At 59.3% G+C, this 24454-nt stretch overlaps 1 protein-coding gene across 5 annotated transcripts in view; it reads left to right on the top strand.

Moving 5' to 3' along the window:
- LOC111143012 (AT-hook DNA binding motif containing 1) overlaps positions 1–24454 on the top strand; it is a 63901-nt gene that overhangs the window by 37875 nt on the left and 1572 nt on the right. For 3 of the 5 annotated variants that reach the window (XM_022496413.1, XM_022496415.1, XM_022496416.1), the window contains exons 3-7: positions 5305–5483; positions 5852–5928; positions 10658–10769; positions 10910–10947; positions 11348–16264. In XM_022496413.1, coding sequence (XP_022352121.1) covers positions 11422–16221 — 4800 coding nt within the window. In that variant the 5' untranslated portion in view covers positions 5305–5483; positions 5852–5928; positions 10658–10769; positions 10910–10947; positions 11348–11421 and the 3' untranslated portion in view covers positions 16222–16264. The remainder of the gene's footprint in view (positions 1–5304; positions 5484–5851; positions 5929–10657; positions 10770–10909; positions 10948–11347; positions 16265–24454) is intronic. The other 2 variants (XM_022496414.1, XM_022496417.1) reach the window with 2 other exon arrangements.

Genomic DNA, 24454 nt, shown 5'->3' with positions numbered 1-24454 from the left:
TACAGGCCTTGGTCATGGGGGCCTGGGTTTTGGGCTGCCTCCCTCCCTCAGAGCTGGCCCTCTGCTCTAGAGTTTGAAGATGAGCCAAGTGGGGTTTGGGGTAAAGGTCGGGATGCCTGGGAGACTCCCATTCAGTTCACTTGGTCTTCACGGGAGAGTAGGGCAGCTCTGTAACCAACACCCCAAAATCCTCCCTTTGCCCCCCCCCGCCCCCAACTCCTTACTGATCTCCAAGGAGTCTTACAGAAGCAGTTCAGGTGGGAAACCCAGAGCTAGAGGGCGAGTTCAGCAGATACTAACTTGCTCTGTGACTTGGACGAGCCTCTCGCCCTTTCTGTTTTCCCCTCCTCAGTGAGAAACTCCTATTTTTTGAGCACCTGCCCACTTGACATCACATTGTCTTGTGAGGTTGACATCATCCCCACTTTCCTGCTGAGGAAACTGAGGTACAGAAAGCTGAGGTTCCTTGTGAGGAAACGGTGGGTCCAGGGACTGGACTGCGGGGTCCTTCCTGTGGTCACCAGGGCTCTGCCTGCGGGCTCCAGACCCAGCTTCTTTCTGGCGCTCCCCTCACTGCTGCCCCTTCCCCCTCCCCATAAGCCATAGAGACTGAGCTGCTGCTCCAAGGTCACTCAGCTTGGCCTGGGAGGAGCTCAGACTTGAACCCAGGCCCCTTGGCTCCTGGCCTTCCTCAATCTCTGGCCAGCAGGCTGGGCCTGTTCCCTGGGTGAGTCATGCCCCTGGACTTTGGCCTCCTTGTCAGGCTCTGTGGCCTGAATTTGGAGAGGGGGCCTTCCTAAGGACCAGTGCAGGTCTGAAGCTGTCATCACACCCCCTCTCTGTCCTGGGGCCTGAGGTCATGGTAACTGCACCCCCCAGTCTGCCTCCCTGCCACCCATCTCAGAACAGCTCCTCAAGCCCCAACAGCAGCCCTCCCTCTGCCACTCCTTCTGCCCCCTCCCTGGAGAACAACCACATTCACTTGGAAATGGGGCAGGGGCGGCAGCGTGGAGAGGCGGTGTTTCCAGGTCGTCTGCATGCCCCAGGGCCACTTGCTTCCCTGCCTCTCTCCCCCAGCACCAGGTAGCCAAAGTTACCCAGGAGGGCTGCCGCAGCGCCTCCCCTCCTGGCGTCCAGGGACCAAGGTCACGCCCAGAGCCCTGTGTGCCTCCACCTCCTCCTGGGGCCAGTGGTGTTTGTCACTGGGGCAACATGCGGCTGTGCCCGGCTCTGGCAGTGCCGGGGTGACATTCATGCCCTGTGAGCTGTGACGCCTCTGCAGCCAGAGGACAGCATCACGCAGGCTGTCGCCAGCGATGGGGGAGCCATGGCGGGGTTGGGGGGGGGGTCACCTGTCTGAAGCATTCAGGGTATGTTGTGTGCCCATCTGGTGGTCTGAACGGAGGACCCCTGGGGAAGGGCTGAGGTGGTGTCCCTGACTCACCCTGGGTGGTGGGCATGGTGGGGGGGCTGTCCCTTCCTCATACCTGAAAGATGAGGCTTGTCTGTGTGTGTATGAGAGACAGGTTCTCCACATTTCACATCCATTAGCGGGTGTGGGAGTGCCTGGCCGTGTGTCTGTTACACTGAGGTGAGGGTGACAACGTGTGTCCCTGTCTCCTGTTGTCTGGGGGTATCAGATGTGCCCATCTCACGCTTTTGGGGGAAGTGACAGGTTACGTGCTTAGCTCATCCCGTTAGGAGGGTAGTCACCACCCCACATGCCTGTCTCTGACTGTTGGGGGATGTGTGAGATGTCACCACGTGTCCCTCTCCTGCTGTTGTGGGGAGTGACATGTGTGATTCTCTCATGCTGTTGGGAGATTGTCAGTAACTTGGGAGCTCGTCTCTCACCCTAAAGAGACAACATGTTGCCCAGTGGTATGGGGCCCGCTGTTGGTGGGGCCTTCCTGTGCAGGCCACAGGGCCCTCAAAGGCAGACAGGGGAAGCATTCAGAGCCCTGAGCACAGAGACAAGTGTGCTGGGTTGGTGGCCGGAGCAGAGGGGATGCGAGGGGGTGTCTTGAGTCCCCACCATGATCTTCTTTCTGCCCCAGGTGCTAACCCTTGGGACTGTTTCCCAACAGGAAGAGGACCCAGTGCTCTTCAGGCCATGTGGCAAGGGGCCTCTGGGGCAGAAGCAGGTGTGACTGAGGTGGCAGGGCACCCGCCAGCGTTGGTATGGGGGTCCACCCGTGTCCCTGCAAGCGTGGGGGGACCCCGGTCCCTGCCTCTTCTGCCCCTGAAACTGTTAAACTAATTAAGGCTGTGGAGCCGCAGGATTAATCGGGGCAGCTCGGCGCGGGCCGGGAGCTCAGGTAGTCGATTAGTGTGCCGCGGAGGATATTGGATTTCTGAACCGCAAGTCAGCACTATTCGGCCTGTTATCTCGCGGAGGCTCGAGGGTCAGGAGGCGGGAGGCTCCGGGCTCGCTGGCCACCCCCGCCCAGCCCGCGCGCAGCGTCCACTCCCCCTGCCCTCACAGCGCCACCGGGGCCATCTCTGTGCCCTCACCCAGCCCCTCTCCCGGATGCACCCCACGCCTTGTCCCTGTCGCCCTCCTGCCCCTGGGCCCCGTGCTGCTCTCCCCTTTTGGTCCCTCTGAGTCTCTAACTCGCACTCTGAGCCTCTGACCAGCCTCTCCACCTGCCTCTCCACCTCCCTGCCCCCCCACCCCTGTGAGCCCCTCCCCATCACCAGGCTCTGCCTCTCTGCTTTGTGTTCTTGCCTGCCTGTCTCACGGTTTCTGTCTGTCACTGCCTGTCTCTGTCTCTCATGTCTCTCTGTCTCACCTTCTCTCCCTCTGTGTGTCTCTATGTCTCTTCCTCTCCCTCCGGGCTTCAACCTCTCCCTCTCTTTCTCTTTCTCTCTCTCTCTCCCCCTCCCTTGCCTTCTCTCTCTCTCTCTCTCTTGTGTGGTCTCGGCTGGTGCCTGCAACCAGAACAAATCTCCCCCAGCCAACACCCCCGAACAAGGAGGCCAGAGCAGCTAATGGGAAACATGTGATTCTGCCTTGCGCCTGGAGCACCGTGAAGGGAGCCTTAGTCCCAGCTCAGCCCCCCCGTGCCCCCCTTTGCTGCATTCCCCCCCACCACGCTACCCCCACTCCCAGCATCTCCCCCAGCCTATGCGGGCACAGTTGCAAGTTCCCCAGTTATTCCCATTTCAGGGGTGGCGGGGAAGCTGGCGTTTATCAGTTGGGGAGTATCAGGTTGTGGAGGGGCTGAGAGCAGCTTTGCTCCTGAGGTCCCTCCAGCCCGCAGGGCCAGCCAGACCCCATGCAGACTCCCCCCCGCCCCAACCACCACCACCATATGTAGGAAAACAGGGCCAAGATGCACTGAGCTCTGGGGGCCTGGATGGGGGGCAGCCAGTCCACCCCCACTGGAGGGCTCTGGGGCCACCCAGATTTCCATCTTTTCCACCCTCCTGGGCCTCTGGGGAGCTGCAGAGGTGGGGGCTCCCTGAGGGCTTGGGAGCTGCCGGGCTGCATTTCTGTGCCCACCCAACCACGGGGAAAGGGGGGATGGATCAGAGGAGGGAGGCTCTGGCAGGTTGGAATTCTCCTTCTCTGCCTGTGGATAAATTGTCCCTAATCCAGGCTTGGGGAGTTGTCTGGCTCCTACAGAGAGAGAGAGAGAGAGAGAGAGAGCACGCAGGAGATAGGGAGGGAGGAGGGAAGCAGGCACACAAACAGTGACACAGACACACACTGTTTCACAAAGGGTCTCTCGCATGCGATGCACACGCGCGCACACACACATGGACCGAGGAGGTACACAAAGGCACCGCACAAACACTGAGGCTCCGCTGTGCTGCTGGGCACACCGTGGCACACAGACCCCCTCGCACATGTTGACACTGACATGTCGCTGTTGTGGCGCAGACACGGGGACGTGGCCCAAGGACCCACTGACACGCAGGCCCTGAGTGATGAGGGCATACAACACACGCATACAAGGACCTACTCACGGGCACACGGTGACCCCCAGCAGAACTGACCCACGGGAACACTGTGACCATTCACACTGTCAGCCGTGACCCTGAAAGCCCAGAAAACAGGCAGAGGTAGGCAGGAGGTAACGCTGATCCACAGTGACACCAGTGCCCGCAGTCACAGGCCTCGAGATGGGAAACCTGCAGGGACAGCAGAGGATCAGCCGCACGTATCCCCCCCTCCCCAACCACAACGCATCCAGAGAGCTCGGAGACAGGCAGAAGCCGGTTTAGCTCCTGACACAGCGAGATGCAGAGAGACGGGCGGAGCATGTGCACATGCAGGCACACTCCTACCCCAACCACAGTTGGGGTCAGTGTGACTCCAGAGGGGCTGACACATGCTCCCGTGGCCTCACAGACGTGCAGACACAGGCTCAGCTGGACATACACACACAGAGCTGAATAGACCCAGATAAACACAGCCACATGTATAACTGAAGATGCTGAACCCGGGTACACATCACCTCTTCTCTCTCACACACACACACACACACATACACGGGTAACCACATGCACCATACTGAGCAAACATAGGATCCCATGTGTGTACATTCTTAAACACACATGGACACACGCACATTTAGAAATGCACAGAAGGCTGCATAGACCCAGGAGCCCACATACAGGTGTATTTACCCAGACAGGAATGCTCTCTGCCACACATACAAATTCCCAGGCAGCCGGAACCCGAAGCAGTCCGTGAGGCCTGGCTCCCAGACCCCCTCTGGGCTCCAGTGCAGACCCCAGGGAGGCAGACAAATGTGCAGGAAGAAGGAGGGGGGTGAGAAGGGCCATGGTTATTAAAGAAAACAAGAGGCCTAACCAGTTGCCAGTGGAGGAGAGTGAAGGCCAGCAGCCTATACACCCTGCCTGGAAATCTGCATTTACCATGTCTTCAAACAGCAGTTCTCACACCTGCATTCTGAATAAGCTGTTAGCGTACATGGTTTCCCCAAAGCATGCCTCCCCAATTCATAATATTGCCCCACTTTATAGATGAGAAAACTGAGAGCCAGAGAGGTGAACTGACTTGCCCAAGATCATACGCTGAGAGGGTTGAGCCAAGGACTGTCTGGCTCCCATGCATGTGTGTTCAGGTTCATGCATGTACCTACGTACATGTACAAAGATACTGCTTCCCAGGCTCCTGGGGTGTCAATAGGCATGCAGTTCCCCAGTGACATGAGGTGGCAGGTGATTTCATTTTCTGCGAGACTGGACCCCAGCCATGCTAGCCTCCTGGTCCCTTTATCTGGCTCCTCCTGTGTCCACGCTTATGCCTGGGTGTTGTGTTTGCTTCCACAGATGGGAGCTTGCCTACTTGTCTACCCATCGGCCTGGACTCCAGAGCCTGCCCAGCTAAGTGCGTGCAGAGGGCCCCGGTTTCGGGGCAACTCTCAGACTGCCTCAGAGACCACCCTGGGATCACTGACAAAGACCGGCCTTTCCTGCTGAGCCAGACCTTGTCTACACAGCCTGCTCAGGTAACAGTGTACGGGGAAGCCAGTTCTGTGCCTGGGCCACTCCCAGAAAGTGAGGGTCAGGGGGACTGACTTCCCAGTCTTAGCAGGAATCCCCCAACCCCGGTTTAGGCCAAAAAGGCACCCATTATAGACTCAGAATATATTAACCCCACTTATTCAAAACTCCCCATTATCCAGAAAGGGGAACTGAGGCCCATGGATTATGCAGCAAGCCCCCCGGAGTCCTGCCTCCTAGTCTGGGGACTCTTCCCAGCACCTTGTTGACCTGAGAGAACTGGGAAGAGAAAGGGGTTGTGACAGTGACCAGACCTCAGGGCAGAGATGGAAACCAGAGTACCTGATGTGTGATGCTGACCCCCACCCCCCAGGACCCCTGTCTGCTGGAGTCTGGAAGCAGAGAGCTGGGAGGCCAAGGTGAGGTGCCAAGAGGACCTGGGTAATTCAGGTAGGCTAGGTCATCCTTATGAGGTGGGGTGGGGGTTAGGACCTGCCTCCCAGTTCCCAGCCCTGATCAGCCCACCCAGGCTCCAGAGGCCAGGTGGGGCTGCCCTGCCCTGCAGAGGCGACTCCCTGAACTGACACAGGGAGCCTGCAGGCTCCAGGAAGCTCCCTAGAGCCCAGCCTGCCTGGGGACTCCACCCAGCCTCCAAAAGAGCATTCCTGGGGCCTGAGGTCTAGGGGTGGGGCCTCCTGGGTTGGTAAGGGTGGGAGGTGTGACTATGGGAGGATGCAGGGCTCTGTGTACCCAACTGTAAATGCACAGGGCATGGTGTGTGCGGGCCCTCAGGCTTGTGAGTGAGCCGGTGTGTGTAGGGCTCTGTCCTTAGGTACACAGGGTTCCGTATGCAGGAGTTACATAAGTGCACTGGGCTGGGGGACATTTGAGGGAACTACAGGGGAGTGGTGAGTGCAGGATTTGGAGTGTGTCCTGGGTAGGTGTGGGAGTCCTGGAGTGTGGTGGGGGCCACACTGGATGGTATATGTGTGCAGGGTGCTAGTGCACACTGAAGAGGTGTGTAACCAGGAATCTGAACACACTGGGGTGATATGTGGGCACACTCTGTCGGTGTGGAGTGTGCACACGGGATCTCTCTGCATGTCACCCAGGAAGCTTGTGTTCAGGGTTCTGGGCGCACACTTGCGGGTGGTGTGTGTGTGTGGATCCATTTGTGCTTTGGAGGTGGGCTGGGCAGGCCTTCAGCAGAGCTGGGCTCAGCAGTGCCCAGCCTTGTGGCCAAATCGCTGAAGTCACTTCCTTTCCAGCTTCAACTTTCCAGGAGGAGGAGTTCTTCAGACCTGGGCGGGGAAGGGGGGGCGGGACGGGGAGCTCTCAGGGGAAGGAGGTGGGCGGGGGTGAGAGGCTTTGGGGAGGGCCTGGTGGGGCTGGAGGAGGGAGTCCTCCGGGAGACAGAAGGAAAGACTAGGACAGGAGTCTGGAAGGGCCAAGGGCAGGAGGAGATGGGGGTGGAGCAGGGCGGGAAGCACAGTCCCTGGGTGACCTCGGAGGGAGGAAGGGAGGGCCGCCCGGCAGGGTGACCCTCAGGTTGAGCCAGAGCTGGCGGTGGTGCCTGAAACACCTGGCACCCAGGGCAGGGGGCTGGCAGGGGGCGGGTCTAAGGAAGACCTGCTTGCCAGGTGCCCCGCTCTGGGCAGGAAGGGGGTGGGCGAGGGCTGCACAAAGGAGCTCTGTGTAGCTGGGGGTAGGGTGGGGTGGGGGGTGGGGGGGGGGGGGGGGGGGGGGGTAGGCCTGATGACTCTAGGAGGCCAGGCAGGACTTGCTTCCCCTTGGGGGCATCGGTGGCTCTAAGGGGACACCTAGTGGTGAGGGAGGGTAGTGCATTTGGATGACTGAGGTGGGAGGGGATGAAGAAGCTGGGAGGGGGTAAATTAGAAGTCAAAAATTAGAACGGGTGATGAGGATTGGGACTGTTGGAGGAGGCTGCAAGTGAGGGAGCTGACTCTCTGGACGGTGAAAAAGTTTGCACCGGAGGAGTTAAACCCAAATTCAGACTCTGGCTCTTCCAAGTCCTGGCTGTTTGTCTTCAAGGGCATCACTTAACCTCTCTGTGCCTCTATTTAAATACCAAATAAGTGACAGCTGCTGTTATTATGTTCATCAGTGTCCTCTTTGGTAGACTTTTGGGCTGGAGTCAGGTTGGAAGATCTCTGGGCACTAGTGGGTGGGTGGGAGGGGGCGGAAGGAGATTGAGAGGGGTACTGCAGATCCTGGGGGATAAAGGCTCCAAAGGGAGGTGACAGTGGAGGGCTCACAGCAGTAGTAATAGCCCCTTTGATACACTGTTTTTCCTTTGAGGACATCCCTGGGCCTTGAATCCAGGCTGGGAGGGAAATGGTGTGGGGGGAGGAGTGTGCCGGCTGGAGAGAGGGTCATGAGGCCGGAAGTGAGAGCTGGGGCTGGCAGCCTGGCTCCCCTGGGGAGGCTGTGGGTGGGGGAGGGGGAGGCGGGCTGGGGAAGGGGTGGGGTGGTCACAGCCGCAGCGGGGGAGGGTGGGGCTGGGGACTCAAGGATGTGGGCTGGCGCTTCCCGGCACTGTGCACAGCAGGTTGGGGCCCCCAGCCCCCTCCCAGCCTGTTGGTGTCCCCATGGCAGACTCAGACACACTGACCCAGAAGCAGACTGTCAGACAGAAGGACCCTTTTGACTTTGTTCACAGACATGGGTTAGGTGGTGCCCTTGGGAGGGGTCCAAGAAAATGGCTGCCTGGGTGTGGTGGGGAGGGGAGCCAGCCACTTCCCTCAGATCCTGGAGGCTGCTGGAGAGAGCAATGGACAGAGTCAGGAGGTCTGGCAGGAGGACATGCCCAAAGGTCTTCACGGGGCGGGGGGTGGGGGGGGACCAGAAGCAACCACTGGAGAGGAGGTTTTCCCTTCTGCCAAGATCACACCCTCAGGGCCCCAAGTGGGAGGTCTCCAGAGCAGGGAGGCTTGGTGAGCCCCACCCTCAGGAAGGGAGGCATCGCAAAGACTCTCGGGAACCACGGGTCAACCATACCAGGTCAACCATACCTTTGGAAATGGGACTTGGAGGGGCCAGGGTCTGGCCCCTTCCCTCCTTCATGAGCTTGTTACTCACAGTCCTTCTTGCAAGAGCAGTGGGTGAGAGAGCCTGGCCTGGGAGGAGCCAGTCTACAGCCTACAGCCTGGCCCAGGGCGAGAGCAGGACCCTGAGTGATGGAGCAGGCAGGACAGTGAGGGGCAACCGAGGCCTGGGAACTGCAGAGTGAAAAGGGACAGTGGTCAGAGGGATGTTCTGTCTGGATAAGCAACCGAAGGGCTCTCCCCAGGCCGTTTTGTGACCTTGGGCAAAGGCCCTTTACCTCTTTGGATCTCAGTTTCCTCATCTGTAAAATGGGAAGAGCACAAGGTGGCACCAGAACTTGATACCTATGAGGAAGCTGATTTAAAGTACAGATTCCCAGATGTCCCTTCAGATCTGTGAGTCAGACTCCCCTGGACGAGGGCCTGGGTATCTGGAATGTTACACAGCTCCCCCAGGCCCAGGGTTTGGAAGCCAAATGGCTTGGCGATTTTAAGGTTCCTCCCAGCCTTAAATTAGACCTCAGCTCTAGGAGCAGCGCCTTCAGGAGTGGCGGAAGGAGAGCTGCAGAGCTGGGAGGGGAAGCAGGCTTTGGGCTTGGGGCAGATTTAGGAATCCTGCCACTTTACAGCTATGTGACTTCAGGCAAGTCCCACACCCAGCACTCTGAGCCTCCACGGGGATAATCGGCCCTGCCTCCTGGGATGCTGGGGAGATTCAGTGGGTCACATGTGTGGAAGTGCTTTGTAGGTTGCAAAGCACTGCCCACCACAGGGGAGTGGAAGAGCATTCCTTTCCAAACCATCTTGTCCCCAAGTCAGCTCCGTGGTCTTCCTGAGCAGCTGGTGGGAGTCTGCATGTGTGTGTGGTGGGGATGGGGGTGGGGGTTGACCCTGGGGATCAGGTCAGAGCCAAACACTAAGAAGTGATCCGGGTCAAGCTTTAAGACCCTCCCCATGGTCAGGGCCCCGAGTCCCCAGACTCCCTTGGGAGTCAGACATGCCTGGATTGAAATCCCAGCTCTGCCCTGACCAGCTCAGGGAGTTAGTCAGTAAATATTTATGTAGCATCCAAAGCCCAGGCCCTGGGGTCAGAGGATACAGTGGTAAACAAGACAGACACAGGGCCTGCCCACGAAGGGCCCACATTCTGCGGGGGAGACTCGCCGAAAAGCCAGTCATACAAGTAGTTGGTTGCAATTGTGATAGATAGTGTGAAGGGGAAGTAGAAAGGCCTCTGAGAGTTCGCAGCAAGGGCCAGACTGTGGCCAGAGGTGCGATGGGGGGCGGGGGACGGTGAGGGGGGTCAGAGAGGGCCTCTCTGATAAAGGTGGGAGAGGGGCAGAGAACATCCCTTTCCACGTGCTTATCCTTCACCCTCTCTCCACACCCTTCTTGGGTCCCACCTTTGGATCTCGAGAGGAATGAGAGAGAACCACCCGGGAAAAAGGCAGGGATGATTGCTCTCTGCACCTCATTCATTCATTCATAAGAAACAGTTAATACTTCCTGAAGCACCCTTATGGGCCACATGCGGGTCAGGGTGTTGGGAGATACACACAGAAGTGAACAGATAGAAATCCTTGCCTCCGTGGGGCTCACTGCCTTCCAGGGGCTGGTTTCCTCCTCTGTGAAGGTGGGAATTGTAATCCTACTGATCCTCAGGTTTGCAGGGGGCTTAGATGAGATAATCCACATAAAGTGCTTATTAGCCCACTGTTTGGCTAGAGTAGAGAAAGTGTCCCCAAAGTGTGTGAGCTTTTGTTGTTGTTGACTCCCTGGTATGATTGTCACACCTCTGACCTGAGGCACTCTTCACTTTTTCTTTACAGCTCTTATCCCACTAATAATTAAATCATTTATGATTATCTGATCACTGTCTGTCTACCTGGTCTTTGTGCAAAGTAGGCACTCCATAAGTAATGAGTATATGAATGAATGCTGTTCCTTCATCTCTGAGCCTCCATTTCTTCATCTGCAAGATGGGGTTATTAATAGCCCCTACCTCACAGGATTTGTATGAAGAATTAAGTGAAACGATGCCTGGACAGCTTCCAGCCCAGCGCCTGGCGCACAGTAGGTGCTCACTAAACCTGAGCTGCGATGGTCCTTTCCAGGCGCTGTCCACGCCCCGAGGCCTGGGCTCAGGCCGAAGTTGCTCCACAGCACCCCCGGCTGACAGCCAGCAACGGGCAGAGCCCCCAGGCACGGGGGCCCTCTCTCTCCCAGGTCAGCAGGGTGCCTGCCCTGGAGGGAGCGCCAGGGAGCTGGGGGTGGTGTGTGGAGGAGACCAGGCCAGTGGGCACTAATGGTTAGGCTGTGGCCACCTGACAATTCAGATCCCCTGTTTCCTGTCTTGTCACCCACAGAGATCTCCAGTGTGACAGCCCAGGCGGCAGAGCCGAGGGTGAGTGGCCGGGCTTCTGAAATGGAGGTGGGGGGCAGGTGTGGGGGCGGTAAGAGGGAAAAGGTCATGCCCTGGGTAGGATTTCCTGGCCTTCTCCTCAAGTTTGATCTGGATGGAGTGGTCACCCCAGCCTGCTGATGGCCTTCCCTCGCCCAGGCAGGCATCCTCTTCTCCCTGAGCCCATAGCCAGGGTCTAGAAGTGGGTGAGCTTCCGACAAGCGGAACTGGGGCCCTTGAGGGGTTCCTGGTGCATGCGGTGGTTCAGGAAAAGGCTGGGAGTCAAAGCGGGGGACAGGGCTTGAGGGGACTCCCAGGAGGGGTGGCAGGGCCTCCCTGAGGATGTGGGAAGCCGAGGTCTTGGGCGTTCCGTGAGGGCCTTCTTGCCCGTCCTGCCCCGCAGGTCCTGGTCCCGGCTTCTCGCACCCTCATGTCAGCCCCGGCCCCGCCCGGCGGCCCGCGGAGGACAAGGTCAGGATGCGTGTGAAGCCCCAGGGCCTGGTGGTGACTTCCAGTGCCGTGTGCAGCTCTCCTGACTACCTCCGGGAGCCCAAGTACTACCCCGGCGGCCCCCCCACCCCACGGCCCTTGCTTCCCACCCGGCCCCCTGCCAGCCCACCCGACAAGGCCTTCGCCCACACCTTCTCCGAGAACCCACGCCCACCCCCACGCCGGGACCCCAGCACCCGGCGCCCACCAGTCCTTGCCAAGGGGGACGACCCGCTGCCCCCGAGGGCAGCCCGTCCGGTCTCCCAGGCCCGCTGCCCCACCCCCGCGGGAGACAGCAACAGCTCCCGACGGCGCTGGGACAACGGGCGGGTGAAGCTGCGTCCAGTAGTGCGGTTGATTGACATCATGAAGGACCTGACACGGCTCTCCCAGGACCTGCAGCACAGTGGTGTGCACCTGGACTGCGGTGGCCTCAGACTCAGCCGTCCCCCTGCCCCGCCCCCCGGTGACCTTCAGTACAGCTTCTTCTCCTCACCCAGCCTGGCCAACAGCATCCGCAGCCCCGAGGAGCGCGCTGCCCCCCACGCCAAGTCAGAGAGGCCCAGCCACCCCCTGTATGAGCCTGAGCCCGAGCCTAGGGACAGCCCCCAGCCTGGCCAAGGCCACAGTCCTGGAGCCACAGCCGCGGCCACCGGGCTGCCCCCAGAGCCTGAGCCAGACGGCCCTGATTACTCGGAACTCGCTGACGCCGACATCCTCAGCGAGCTGGCCTCCCTCACTTGCCCCGAGGCCCAGCTGCTGGAGGCCCAGGCCCTTGAGCCACCATCTCCTGAGCCAGAGCCTCAGCTCCTGGACCCCCAGCCCCGCTTCCTGGACCCACAGGCACTAGAGCCGCTTGGGGAAGCTTTGGAGCTGCCACCCCTGCAACCCCTTGCTGATCCTCTGGGGCTGCCAGGCCTGGCGCTCCAGGCCCTGGATACCCTGCCCGACTCCCTGGAGTCGCAGCTGCTCGACCCTCAGGCACTCGACCCACTGCCCAAGTTGCTTGACGTCCCTGGTCGCCGTCTGGAGCCTCAGCAGCCCCTGGGGCCCTGCCAGTTGGGCGAGCCCTTGCGCCTGGACTTGTGTTCACCCCATGGCCCCCACGGGCCTGAGGGTCACCCCAAGTACGCCTTGCGGCGCACTGATAGGCCAAAGATCCTGTGTCGCCGGCGGAAAGCTGGACGGGGGCGCAAGGCTGATGCCGGACCAGAGGGCCGCCTGCTGCCCCTGCCTATGTCCACGGGGCTGGCGGCTGCCTTGGCTGAGCCCCCGCCACCACCGCCTCCACCACCTCCCGCCCTGCCAGGCCCGGCCCCGGTCCCAGAGCTGGAGCCAGAATCTTCCCAGACTCCCGTGGTCCCCGCCCGCAGAGGCAAGTGCCGGGGTGTGCGGCGCATGGTGGTGAAGATGGCCAAAATCCCCGTGTCGCTGGGGCGGCGGAACAAGACCACATACAAGGTGTCCTCTTTGAGCAGCAGTCTGAGTGTAGAGGGGAAGGAGCTGGGCCTGCGCGTGTCCGCGGAGCCCACCCCACTGCTGAAGATGAAGAACAATGGACGGAATGTGGTGGTGGTCTTCCCACCTGGGGAGATGCCCATTATTCTTAAGCGGAAGCGCGGCCGTCCTCCGAAGAACCTGCTGCTGGGTCCAGGCAAGCCCAAGGAGCCAGCAGTGGTCGCAGCAGAAGCGGCCACCGTGGCCACGGCCACCATGGCCATGCCAGAGGTGAAGAAACGGCGGCGGCGGAAGCAGAAGCTGGCCTCCCCCCAGCCATCATACGCAGCAGACGCCAATGACAGCAAGGCTGAGTACTCCGACGTGCTCGCCAAGCTGGCCTTCCTGAACCGCCAGAGCCAGTGCGCTGGGCGGTGCTCACCCCCCCGCTGCTGGACACCCAGCGAGCCCGAGTCAGTACACCAGGCACCCGACACGCAGAGCATCTCCCACTTCCTGCATCGGGTGCAGGGCTTCCGACGGCGGGGCGGTAAAGCGGGCGGTTTTGGTGGCCGGGGCGGGGGCCACGCTGCCAAGGCGGCCCGATGCTCCTTCAGTGACTTCTTTGAGGGCATCGGCAAGAAAAAGAAAGTGGTGGCGGTGGCAGCTGCTGGTGTTGGGGGTCCCACCCTCACCGAATTGGGGCACCCACGCAAACGGGGCCGAGGGGAGGTGGACGCCATGACCGGGAAGCCGAAGCGCAAGAGGCGGTCCCGGAAGAATGGGACTCTGTTCCCAGAGCAGGTGCCTAGTGGCCCAGGCTTTGGGGAGGCCGGCACTGAGTGGGCCGGGGACAAGGGTGGTGGCTGGGCCCCTCACCATGGGCACCCAGGCGGGCAAGCTGGCCGAAACTGTGGGTTCCAGGGGACCGAGGCCCAGGCCTTTGCCTCCACTGGGCTTGAGAGTGGGGCTTCGGGCCGCGGCAGCTACTACGGTACCGGCGCGCCCGCGGGCCAGACCGAGCTCAGCCAGGAGCGCCAGAACCTCTTCACCGGCTACTTCCGCTCACTGCTCGATTCGGATGACTCCTCCGACCTCTTAGACTTCGCCCTCTCAGCCTCTCGTCCTGAGTCCCGGAAGGCATCAGGCGCCTACGCAGGGCCCCCCACCAGCACCCTGCCTGCCCAGCGGGGCCTGGCCACCTTCCCCAGCCGGGGGGCCAAGGCCAGCCCGGTGGCCGTGGGCAGCGGCGGGGCTGGTGCGGACCCCTCCTTCCAGCCCGTCCTGCCTGCTCGCCAGACCTTCCCGCCAGGCCGGGCGGCGAGCTACGGGATAACTCCAGCCACTTCAGACTGCCGGGCAGCCGAGACCTTCCCGAAGCTGGCTCCCCCGCCGTCAGCCGTGGCCCGCTCGCCTACCGCCCACCCGCCCGCCACCACCTACCCACCTCAGTATGGTGGCTATGGGGCCGGACAGAGCGTTTTCGCCCCAGCGAAGCCCTTCACGGGCCAGGACTGTGCTAACAGCAAGGACTGCAGCTTCGCCTACGGCAGCGGCAATAGCCTGCCTGCCTCTCCCAGCAGCGCCCACAGCGCCGGCTACGCCCCACCACCCACGGGCGGCCCTTGCCTGCCACTCGGCAAGGCCTCCTTCTTCAACAGCTCTGAGGGGGCCCCCTTCTCCGGGTCCGCCCCCACACCCCTGCGCTGTGACAGCCGGGCTAGCACCGTCTCTCCCGGCGGCTACATGGTACCCAAGGGCACCACGGCCTCGGCCACCTCTGCTGCCTCTGCCGCCTCCTCCTCCTCGTCCTCCTTCCAGCCCTCGCCTGAAAACTGTCGGCAGTTTGCGGGGGCTTCTCAGTGGCCTTTCCGGCAGGGCTATGGAGGCCTGGACTGGGCCTCAGAGGCCTTCAGTCAGCTCTACAATCCTGGTTTCGACTGCCACGTCAGCGAGCCCAACGTGATCCTGGACATCTCCAACTACACGCCGCAGAAGGTGAAGCAGCAGACGGCTGTGTCCGAGACCTTCTCCGAATCATCCTCCGACAGCACCCAGTTCAATCAGCCGGTCGGCGGTGGTTTCCGGCGCGCCAACAGTGAGGCCTCGAGCAGCGAGGGCCAGTCAAGCCTGTCCAGCCTGGAGAAACTGATGATGGACTGGAACGAGGCATCCTCTGCCCCCGGCTACAATTGGAACCAGAGCGTCCTCTTCCAGAGCAGCTCAAAGCCGGGCCGTGGACGGCGGAAGAAGGTGGACCTATTCGAGGCCTCACACCTGGGCTTCCCGTCCTCCGCCTCGGCCACTGCCTCAGGCTACCCATCCAAACGGAGCACCGGGCCCCGGCAGCCGCGGGGTGGACGGGGTGGTGGGGCCTGCTCAGCTAAGAAGGAGCGGGGCGGGGCGGCTGCCAAAGCCAAGTTTATCCCCAAGCCACAGCCTGTCAACCCCCTGTTCCAGGACAGCCCAGACCTCGGCCTAGACTACTACAGTGGGGACAGCAGCATGTCGCCGCTGCCCTCCCAGTCGCGGGCCTTCGGTGTGGGTGAGCGAGACCCTTGTGACTTCATGGGACCCTACTCCATGAACCCATCCACTCCTTCTGACGGCACCTTCGGCCAAGGCTTCCACTGCGACTCGCCCAGCCTGGGTGCCCCTGACCTAGATGGCAAGCATTTCCCGCCTCTGGCGCACCCACCCACGGTGTTCGACGCTGGTCTGCAGAAGGCGTACTCACCCACCTGCTCACCCACACTGGGCTTCAAGGAAGAGCTGCGGCCGCCACCCACAAAGCTGGCTGCCTGTGAGCCCCTCAAGCATGGGCTCCAGGGGGCCAGTCTGGGCCACGCGGCTGCTGCCCAGGCCCACCTTAGCTGCCGGGACCTGCCACTGGGCCAGCCCCACTACGACTCCCCCAGCTGCAAGGGCACAGCTTACTGGTACCCGCCAGGCTCAGCTGCCCGCAGCCCACCCTATGAAGGGAAGGTTGGTACGGGGCTGCTGGCTGACTTCCTGGGCAGGACGGAGGCCGCGTGCCTCAGCGCCCCACACCTGGCTAGCCCGCCAGCCACACCCAAGGCCGACAAGGAGCCACTGGAGATGGCCCGGCCGCCTGGCCCGCCCCGTGGCCCTGCCGCCGCTGCCGCTGGCTATGGCTGCCCACTCCTTAGTGACTTGACCCTGTCCCCTGTGCCGAGGGACTCGCTGCTGCCCCTGCAGGATACCGCCTACAGGTATCCAGGCTTCATGCCGCAGGCGCATCCCGGCCTGGGTGGGGGCCCCAAGAGCGGCTTCCTGGGGCCCATGGCGGAACCTCACCCCGAGGACACATTCACCGTCACCTCCCTGTAGTGCCAACTGAAATGCCGACTGGACCTCGAGGTTTTGTTCCTGGGTGAGTCCGGGAGTGTGGGTGGAGTGGGGAGAGGCCTGGGTAGGCGTCTCGTGGCAGGGTGGGGGGGCAGCGATGAGGACATTAGCGCTCAGGCAAGGGGAAGGGGTACAGAGATGAGCAGGAAGGATTTAAGGACAAGATAGGGCACCCCAATAATAGGAAGTTGGGATTCAGGAAGGCGCCTGGGATTAGATGTTGGGGACAGTCTTCGGGAAGAGATGGGGTGCTCAGGTGGGGAACCCACTCGGACATTCAGTCACTGAGATGGTTGGAGAACCCTAGGTTGGATGGAGCCATCTGGTTCAGTTCGTCAAATATTTATTTCCCTTGCCTGTGCTAGGTCCTGGGCAGGTGCTACCTGAATACCCGGAAACACTCACCCCATGACCTCTTGCCAGGGAGGGCATTTGCATGGCCCCCTGGGAGATGAGTGGAGAGTGAATGAAGCAGGGTGGATAATTGGCCTCCAGGGCCCACCCAGGGTGCTGACCCAGCCTGGCTCGCTAGTTTCTCTAGGAGCTGCGTTTACTTCAGGGTGCACTCTGGCCAGGGCCAGGCTGAGGGTGTGGTCACTATATCTCGGTCACACTCTGCAAGGGCTTTACAAAATGGCCTGTCTTTCCTGGTCTCCCTTGGGGCCCACCCAAAGATTATTTTTCACTGTCTCTGACCCGAGGCGGGGCTCACAGTGGTCGGAGGCAAGTGGGATGGGGATCCGGAGGTGGACAAGGGAGGCTGAGCTCCTGCCAGCCCCCACCCACCCAGCGGCTCCATCCCCAGGCTGGATAGTTCCTGCCTAAGAAAAGCCAGTCTCCCTTTTCTACAGCCAAATGCTTTTCCAAGAGTTCAGTTAAATTTTGCTGGATGTTTTGATCCTGTGTTTATCAGGCATGATGTCCTCATGAGGTAGAGTCAAAGTTTTAGTATTCTCAAGGTTTTGTTTTCAGAAACGGAAAATAAAAGAGGGGAAACGCCCCCAAAATGGGTTAAAAGGGACAAGGTCAAAAGAATCATTTTCTCAAAGCACTAGGTGCCCCAGGAAACACAGCCACAACTGGCCTATCAGATCCCACTGTCCGGACAGTTCTGTTTGGACAGAATTGCCCCGGATGTGGTGGGTGCTGGGGAAGTGGCCTAGGGGCCTGTCTGAGCCCTTCGCCCTCCACCCCTGCTGCCACCGCAGCCTCTTGGGAGAGCCTCTTCCTAGAGAAGGAACAGCAGGGCTCCTGGAAAGTCCCATCCCTGTGCTGGGGAGGCCATTCAAGGCCAGGGTGACTCCAGGTCCTCAAGTCGTGTCAGTGGAAACTTACTATCCCCTTTCTGCCTGACCCCAGGTCCCTTGGTGCCTGAAGGTGGCCAGGGGCAGCACGTGGGAATCAGGAGGCCTGGGGAAGGACCATTCCCCAATTGTCCATCAACATGCTCCGTGTCCTTGACCACACTTTTACTCCCTCCGGCCCTGGGCCTCTGTTTCCCCATCTGTTCAAGAAATTTGGCTTTGATAATCTCATAGGTTTTGCAATTCTGCGTGGCACGGACGGTGGACCAAACTTTTTTTTTTTTTCTTTCTTTTTTTTTTTTTGGCACCATATTTTCCTCCTAAATGAAGCCAGGCCAAGATTAAAATGGCCTTCCATTCCCCATGCACCTCACTGCAAGCCGCAGAGCTGCAGATCTGAAGCAGGCCAGGGAGAAGCTGCTTAGGGTTTAAAATGTCAAACTCTTGATCCTCCTCACTGGAGGGGAGATGTCTCGTGGATAATCCAGAAATGTGAAATAATCCAAAAACCGTTCCTCCTGGGCTCTGGATGGGAAAATAAAACGAGTGTGGGGGCTGGGTGTTTGAGCAGGTCACAGCTCAGTGAGATACATAATGGAACCATCCAGTGAGGCCTGAACACAGGAGGAACTGGGATGCCATCCAGCCCCACATTCTGGCCACGCTCCCCACTCAGGGCTGGGAGTTGACAGTGCTGTCCTCAGACTGATGCATTCAGTTCTAGAGACATCTGTCCAGCCCCTGCCACGAAGCAGGCGTTGGGGACACCCCACTTAGCACCACAGATGAAGTCCTGGTCCTCAGAGGGCTTCCAGTTGAGAGAAAGACAGTATGTAGGCTGACACAAAGCATTTGGTAAGGATTACTATAGGAAGGACTGTGAGGAGATTACGGGAGCCTGCAGCAGGCTGACCAGATCCTGAAGCCGACGCCTGAAGGATGAAGGGACACCGGCTAGACAGGGAGTGGGAAGGGCATTCTGGGCAGAGGGAACAGCAGCGGGTGAAGCCTGGGGCAGGAAGGAGCTCAACCTTGAGGAACCGATAAGAGGATAGTAATTACTCACTGAGTGAGCGGGTAAAGCAGGCAGGGTCAGATCATGTGGGCAGGGCACCGGAAGGAGTTTGAACTATATTCCAAACCCAGTGGGGAGCCACTGAAGTTATCAGCTAGAAGGCTAACCTCCATACCCACACATACACCACCCCCCCTGCCCCAGAGCAAGGGCTGAAGGAGGGAGACCTCATTCGCCAGCAGGCAGTGAGCATTCGGGAGTGGGGCACTGGAGAAGCACGGGTTCAGCTCCGCCCCACATCTTGAGCCTTTTGCTGCCTGTCCTGGTGCCAGGCATAGAGGAGACAAAGCAGACACGGTCCTGTCCTCAAGAGTTCAGCATCCACCCCAGGAAGATAAAACAGGTACGCAAAGAACCAGAAAACAGCTGGTGGCAAGTGGCAGGTGCCCAAAGGCAGGGAGAAACAAAATTTGTGTACCAGGAAGGTGGGTGTTCAGGTCACAGGTCATCTCTCAAGAGTTTTTGGTAAGAAAAGGGACCTATGTCTGTGCTGGGCCCTTCATGCAACACTGCCCCACTGAGCCTTCATGGCAGGCTGGAAACGGTAGTGCCCGCCCCTCGTCACCCCATCAGAGAGTTGAGGAAGGGGGTGCAGCTGGGAAGCTTGCCCAGGGGATCCACAGTTAGTCTGGTGGAGTCGGGATTCGAACCCAGTAATGCATCTCCCACCCAGAACCTGGGTACCCTGCCATACCACTCTCCCAACGCCCCACACCTACTAATTCCCCATCTGCAAAATGACACTTTGGTTGGACACTCAAATGTTTCGGGGTCTGACATTTTATTTTTTAAGATTTTATTTATTTGAAAGCGAGAGAGAAAGCATGGGGGGAGGGTCAGAGGGAGAAGCAGACCCCCCGCCGAGAAGGGAGCCGGATGCGGGAGTCAATCCCGGGACTTTTGGATCATGACCTGAGCCAAAGGCAGTTGCCCAACCAAATGAGCCACCCAGGCGCCCTGGGTCTGACATTTTAAGCGGATTTTGAGGTTCTGTAGAAGACACTGCATTTAAGCTCAACCTTGAATAGGCAAGATTTGGATGGACAGAGACTTGAGGGGAAAGGTGTTCTAGGCAGAGGGAACTGTGGGCAAGGGGAGGGTCACACCCCACTGTGAATTAGAAGAGGAAAGCTCAGGGGAGCCCCGAATGGAGAATGTGGGAACCCCTTGGTCTGGGAGCTGAGCTGGTAGAACAGAGGGAAGAGGTAGAGGGCGGGGTGTGCTCGGGTCCCAGCGCAGACCTCTCCAGATGCTTAGGTAGAAAACCCAACCAGGGAGACTGACTCCACATTGGGCCCTCATGGCTGAAGTCAGTCCTACCACACCCTGTGCCATTGGGAAGGGCCCTCCAAGGTGCTCAGGAATCTTGAGTCCCCCTCTCTTCCTTATTCCCTCTCAGGCATGGACCTGAGGCCAAGAGAAATGTCACAGGTCCTCCAAGGTTACACCAGCCTGGGGCCCAACCAGAGCAGGAAGCAGTTTCCAAGGCCTCTGGCCAACCAGGATCAGCAGGCATGCCCGGACCTGGGCCAGGCCCCAGTTGCTCTGGGCTTTGTCTCTCTGAGTCTTGAAGCCTCAAGAGGTCACTTGATCTTGCCTCTGGCTCTGAGCGAGGAGCCCTCACGTCAGGGGTCAGCCATCCCTGCCCTGCCTCTTGTGGGCTTCTCTTCACACTCTGAGGTCGTCCTCCCTCCCATCCTATTTCTTGCCTCTCCTGCGGCCATTTTCAGGCCAAGCCTTCTTGTTCTGAGCCTTCATTTCCTGGAAATACAATCTCCCTGTGAACATACCCTCTCACACTCCTCTCCCATCTCCCCACATCCCTGTGGACCCGGAAGAGCCCAAGGGAGTGAGGCCCTGGAAATAGAGGGGGCCAGCAAGGAGCATGCCTGGAGGCACAGACCAGTGTCTGTGCAGGGCCTGGTTCCATCCCTTACCAGTTATGTGACCCGGTGAGTCACATCACCTTGCTGTGTCTCTAGTGAGAATTAATGAGATTACCCATGAAGCCCTGTCCCTGGCACACAGTAAGCACATAGTCAGTGGATGGTACATGGGTGGATGAATGCCTCCCACCAGCTGAATTCTGTCACCCAGTCTGTGTGACTCATACACACCTCTGACCCTTTCCTCCTCGTTCAGGACTCTGTGGGTAGCCAGCCTCCTTCACCTGCTGTCCCTGTTGTCTCCTAGGAAGGATTTTGTGTCTCACGTGGGTGTGGGTTCTTTGGTGGGAGGCTCTGAATCACCACCTAGTTTTTGGCCTTAGCAACTGGGCTGATTCCTCCCTGGGGGGCCCCGAGGCAAGGTAAGTCACCGATACATACACACCCCACTCCCTGCCAAGAGACCTAAAGCCTGATGGGCAGCAGGACCCAGACCTCTACATGACCCCGGTCAGCCAGAAGCCCTTCCCACACAGGTCCTTACACCAATCCCCTCTCTCAGTGCCTCGTGTCTTTGTAAATGCACCATGGTTATATCTTGGCAGAATTGCCATCTTTGTCGCCATCACTTTTGCTGACGTAGTGCCCTCTGTGCTAGAGGGCAGGAGGAAGTAGGTTAAGTCTGTACTCAACACACGTGAACCAGCCACCTGCCCCAGGCCAGGCACTATATCTGCTACTGGGGAGACCACTGAATGCGACCAGTGGTGTCCTGCCCTCGTGGAGTTCACGGGCTGTCAACAGGTGTCCACTGAAAGTCTCTGTGGGAGCATCATTCTCCAGGACAGGGTCTGAAATGGGCCCCCTGGAAATTCCAGGGACCCCCCACCTTGAACTATGAGCAGGGCAGGCTGCAAAAGCTTCCTGGAGCCAGAAAATCAGAAAAGGAGTCTTTTTTTTTTTTATAGTTTTTTTTTTTTAAAGATTTTATTTATTTATTTGACAGAGATCACAAGTAGACAGAGAGGCAGGCAGAGAGAGAGAGAGAGAGGGAAGCAGGCTCCCTGCTGAGCAGAGAGCCCGATGCGGGACTCGATCCCAGGACCCTGAGATCATGACCTGAGCCGAAGGCAGCGGCTTAACCCACTGAGCCACCCAGGCGCCCCAGAAAAGGAGTCTTAGGGGGCGCTTGGGGAGCTCAGTCGGTTAAGTGTCCGATTCTTGATCTCAGCTCAGGTGTTGATCTCTGGGTTATGAGTTCAAGCCCCACGCTGGATGTAGAACCTATTTTATTTTATTTTATTTTATTTTTAAATATTTTATTTATTTATTTGACAGAGAGAGATCACAAGTAGGCAGAGAGGCAGGCAGAAAGAGAGGGGAAGCAGGCTCCCTGCTAAGCAGAGAGCCCGACGCGGGACTCGATCCCAAGACCCTGAGATCACCACCCAAGCCGAAGACAAAGGCCCAACCCACTGAGCCACCCAAGTGCCCTGAGCCTATTTTATTTTTTAAAAAAAGAAGAAAGTGAAAAAAGAAAGTGGGTCTTGAACAAATTTAAGGCTTCAGAACTGTAGTCCTGGGTCAGTCATCCAGTGGCTGCCTTGTTGCTGCCCTGACACCTGCCCCCAGCCCCCATCTGTTCCCCTCATTGTGGCCCCCAGAGTGCTTGTTCTTCAACATTTCTGGACGCATGGTGTCTGGAGTCCCCCAGATATTTACTGGATGAATGGATTCCAGCCCATTTTCTCCTGTGCCTCCATTGCTTCCCATCTGTCGACTGCATCCCCCCCCCCCCCCCCCGGTCCCGCCCCTCCAGTCTCTTTGCCTACAAAGTAAGGGCCCAGCCACTAGCCTGGTAGTCCAGATATTCTGCTCTTCCTTTTCTGCCCTGACCTCCTCTTCACACACCATCCCTTTCCAGCCCTAGAATGTGGAATTAGGAGGGAGCTTTCTTTACCCCAGTGTGCCCTGTGCCTTATCCCTAATTTTCCCTGGTCTGGGCTCCCCCTTTCCTGCCCACCATCCATCTCCCACATGTCAGTTCCTATCTTTCATTCACGTGTCACCTCCTCCAAGAAGCGCTCCAGGATCTTTCCCAGGCCCACTTAATCTCCAGCCTTTTATGCATCCATGACAGCCCTTCCCAGGAATGTCCTCACCACATCATCGGCTCCTTTAGCCTGGTTGCTCATTCCTGTGCGTGTTCCCTGTCTTCCTCAGCTCCCCCGTGACCTGTTCAGCCCCCTACTTTACTTAAAGACTGAATCCCAGAGAGGGAGAGGACTTGCCCTAGGTGACACAGCACACCCGGCTAGACACTCACGCGTTCTCTCTGCCTTCTGCTCCACTGCCTTGTTTGTGTTAGACCCCTTTCTGGAGGGCAGAGATCCGCAGGTGGAAGTGAGACCATAGCTCCTGGACTGGCAGTCAGTGGGCATGAATACATGTCTGCTGGTCGCTGAAATGAGTGCACGGATGTGTGCGCCTTCTGGGGGGAGAGCTGCTCTCCACGGACGGCCTGATTTATACGTGAGCTGAGCACTGCGAGTGCCTGCTCAGCTAGCCCCTGATGCTCCCAGTGCCAGCCCCTCCTGACGGGCAGAGACCGTTTCCCACCTCGGCACCTCAGCCGGTAAAACCGCTGGGCCCTGAGGGCTATGTAGAATGTGGCTCTGCAGTCCTCGATTATAGAGGCACTAAAAGGTTAAGTCTCAGGAACAATGGCTGGTGTCCTGGGGCGCCAGGCGCAGGCTGGCACTGGGGATAGAGAGGTACCGCATACAGGTCTCTGCCCTGGAGGAGCGTGGAAGGGAATGAGAAGTGCACCAGTAGCTATGGTAACAGGGTGGCCTTAGGAGGCATCCTGGAGGTGTGCAAGACCTGAGCTGGACCGTGCCACGCCACTCAGACTTAGAGCGGTCATCACTCTGGCATTCAGTCAGCACCGTCTCGACCCCAGCGTGTGCTGGGCACCATGCTCAACAGTGGCCTGAAAAGCCAGAGTTCCTCCTGCCAAGGCAGGGTTAGGTGCCCCACTCGGTGCTCCTGGAGCCCTCCGGACATCCCTTGGCACCGCCCCCATCTCTCTGCCTTGGGATTGCCGGCTCTGGGGTCTGCTTTGCTTCCCTCTGGACTCCATGAGCCCCTCAAGGGCAGGGGCCAGATCTGCCTCCTCCGCTGTGTCCCCAGTGCCCAGCGCGGGGCCTCGCCTGGTACCACAGCCTTAGTTCTGTTTTGTGGAGTTGAACCCAGTGAGGTCAGGGTCTCACGGGGCTACGGGGCATCCTCCCTTCTCCAGGCTCAGGACCCTCTGGAATTGATTCTCTCCCCCGCCCCCACCCCCACCATCCCCACCATCCCCCAGATGCTGGCCAAGTCCTGAAAGGTGGGGAGGGCAGGGGGAGGAGGAAGGTGAGACAGGGAGGGCTGAGCAGAGGGCGAGAAAGCCTCCCTGCTGCCTGGCCGCGGGCACAGTTCTGGCAGGAGCTGCCTGCTGGGCTGAGATCACCATGGAGACCTGGCTTGGAGAGGGTCACTGGCAGTGGCTAAGGGCCGGAGGGGGCGGGGGCGACAGGGATTTGTGCAGAGGCTCCCAGCCTGCCCCGGGGCCCTTCTGGGGAGCAGGGAAGGCTGGGGCTTAGTACAGTCCACTTGCTGAGTGGTTTGGGGCAGCCGGTCCTGAATCTCCCCCTCACTTGTCACCCAGGCACACTCTACCTGTCGCCCCAACAGAGGTTCCTTAGCTTGGCAGCTGTTCCTTAGCTGAAGTAAAGCTGCCCTACAGAAGAGGCCTCCAGCCCGCCCCCCCTCCCCCGCCCTGGCTGAACACGTTCCCCCAGATACAGTCGTCCTGGCCCTAATGGATACCCTCCTTATGGCTCCAGGTGGTCTGCTTATCACCCAAACTGAAGGACTGTCCATCCCATTGGCACCCCCGGCCCCAAGAG

Source organism: Enhydra lutris, unplaced genomic scaffold (genome assembly GCF_002288905.1).
Source record: "Enhydra lutris kenyoni isolate GAN:26980312 unplaced genomic scaffold, ASM228890v2 scaffoldscaffold9, whole genome shotgun sequence".
Taxonomy (NCBI): domain Eukaryota; kingdom Metazoa; phylum Chordata; class Mammalia; order Carnivora; family Mustelidae; genus Enhydra; species Enhydra lutris.
The sequence above is the reverse complement of the archived record's forward strand: the minus strand, read 5'-3'. Positions and strand labels throughout refer to the sequence as shown.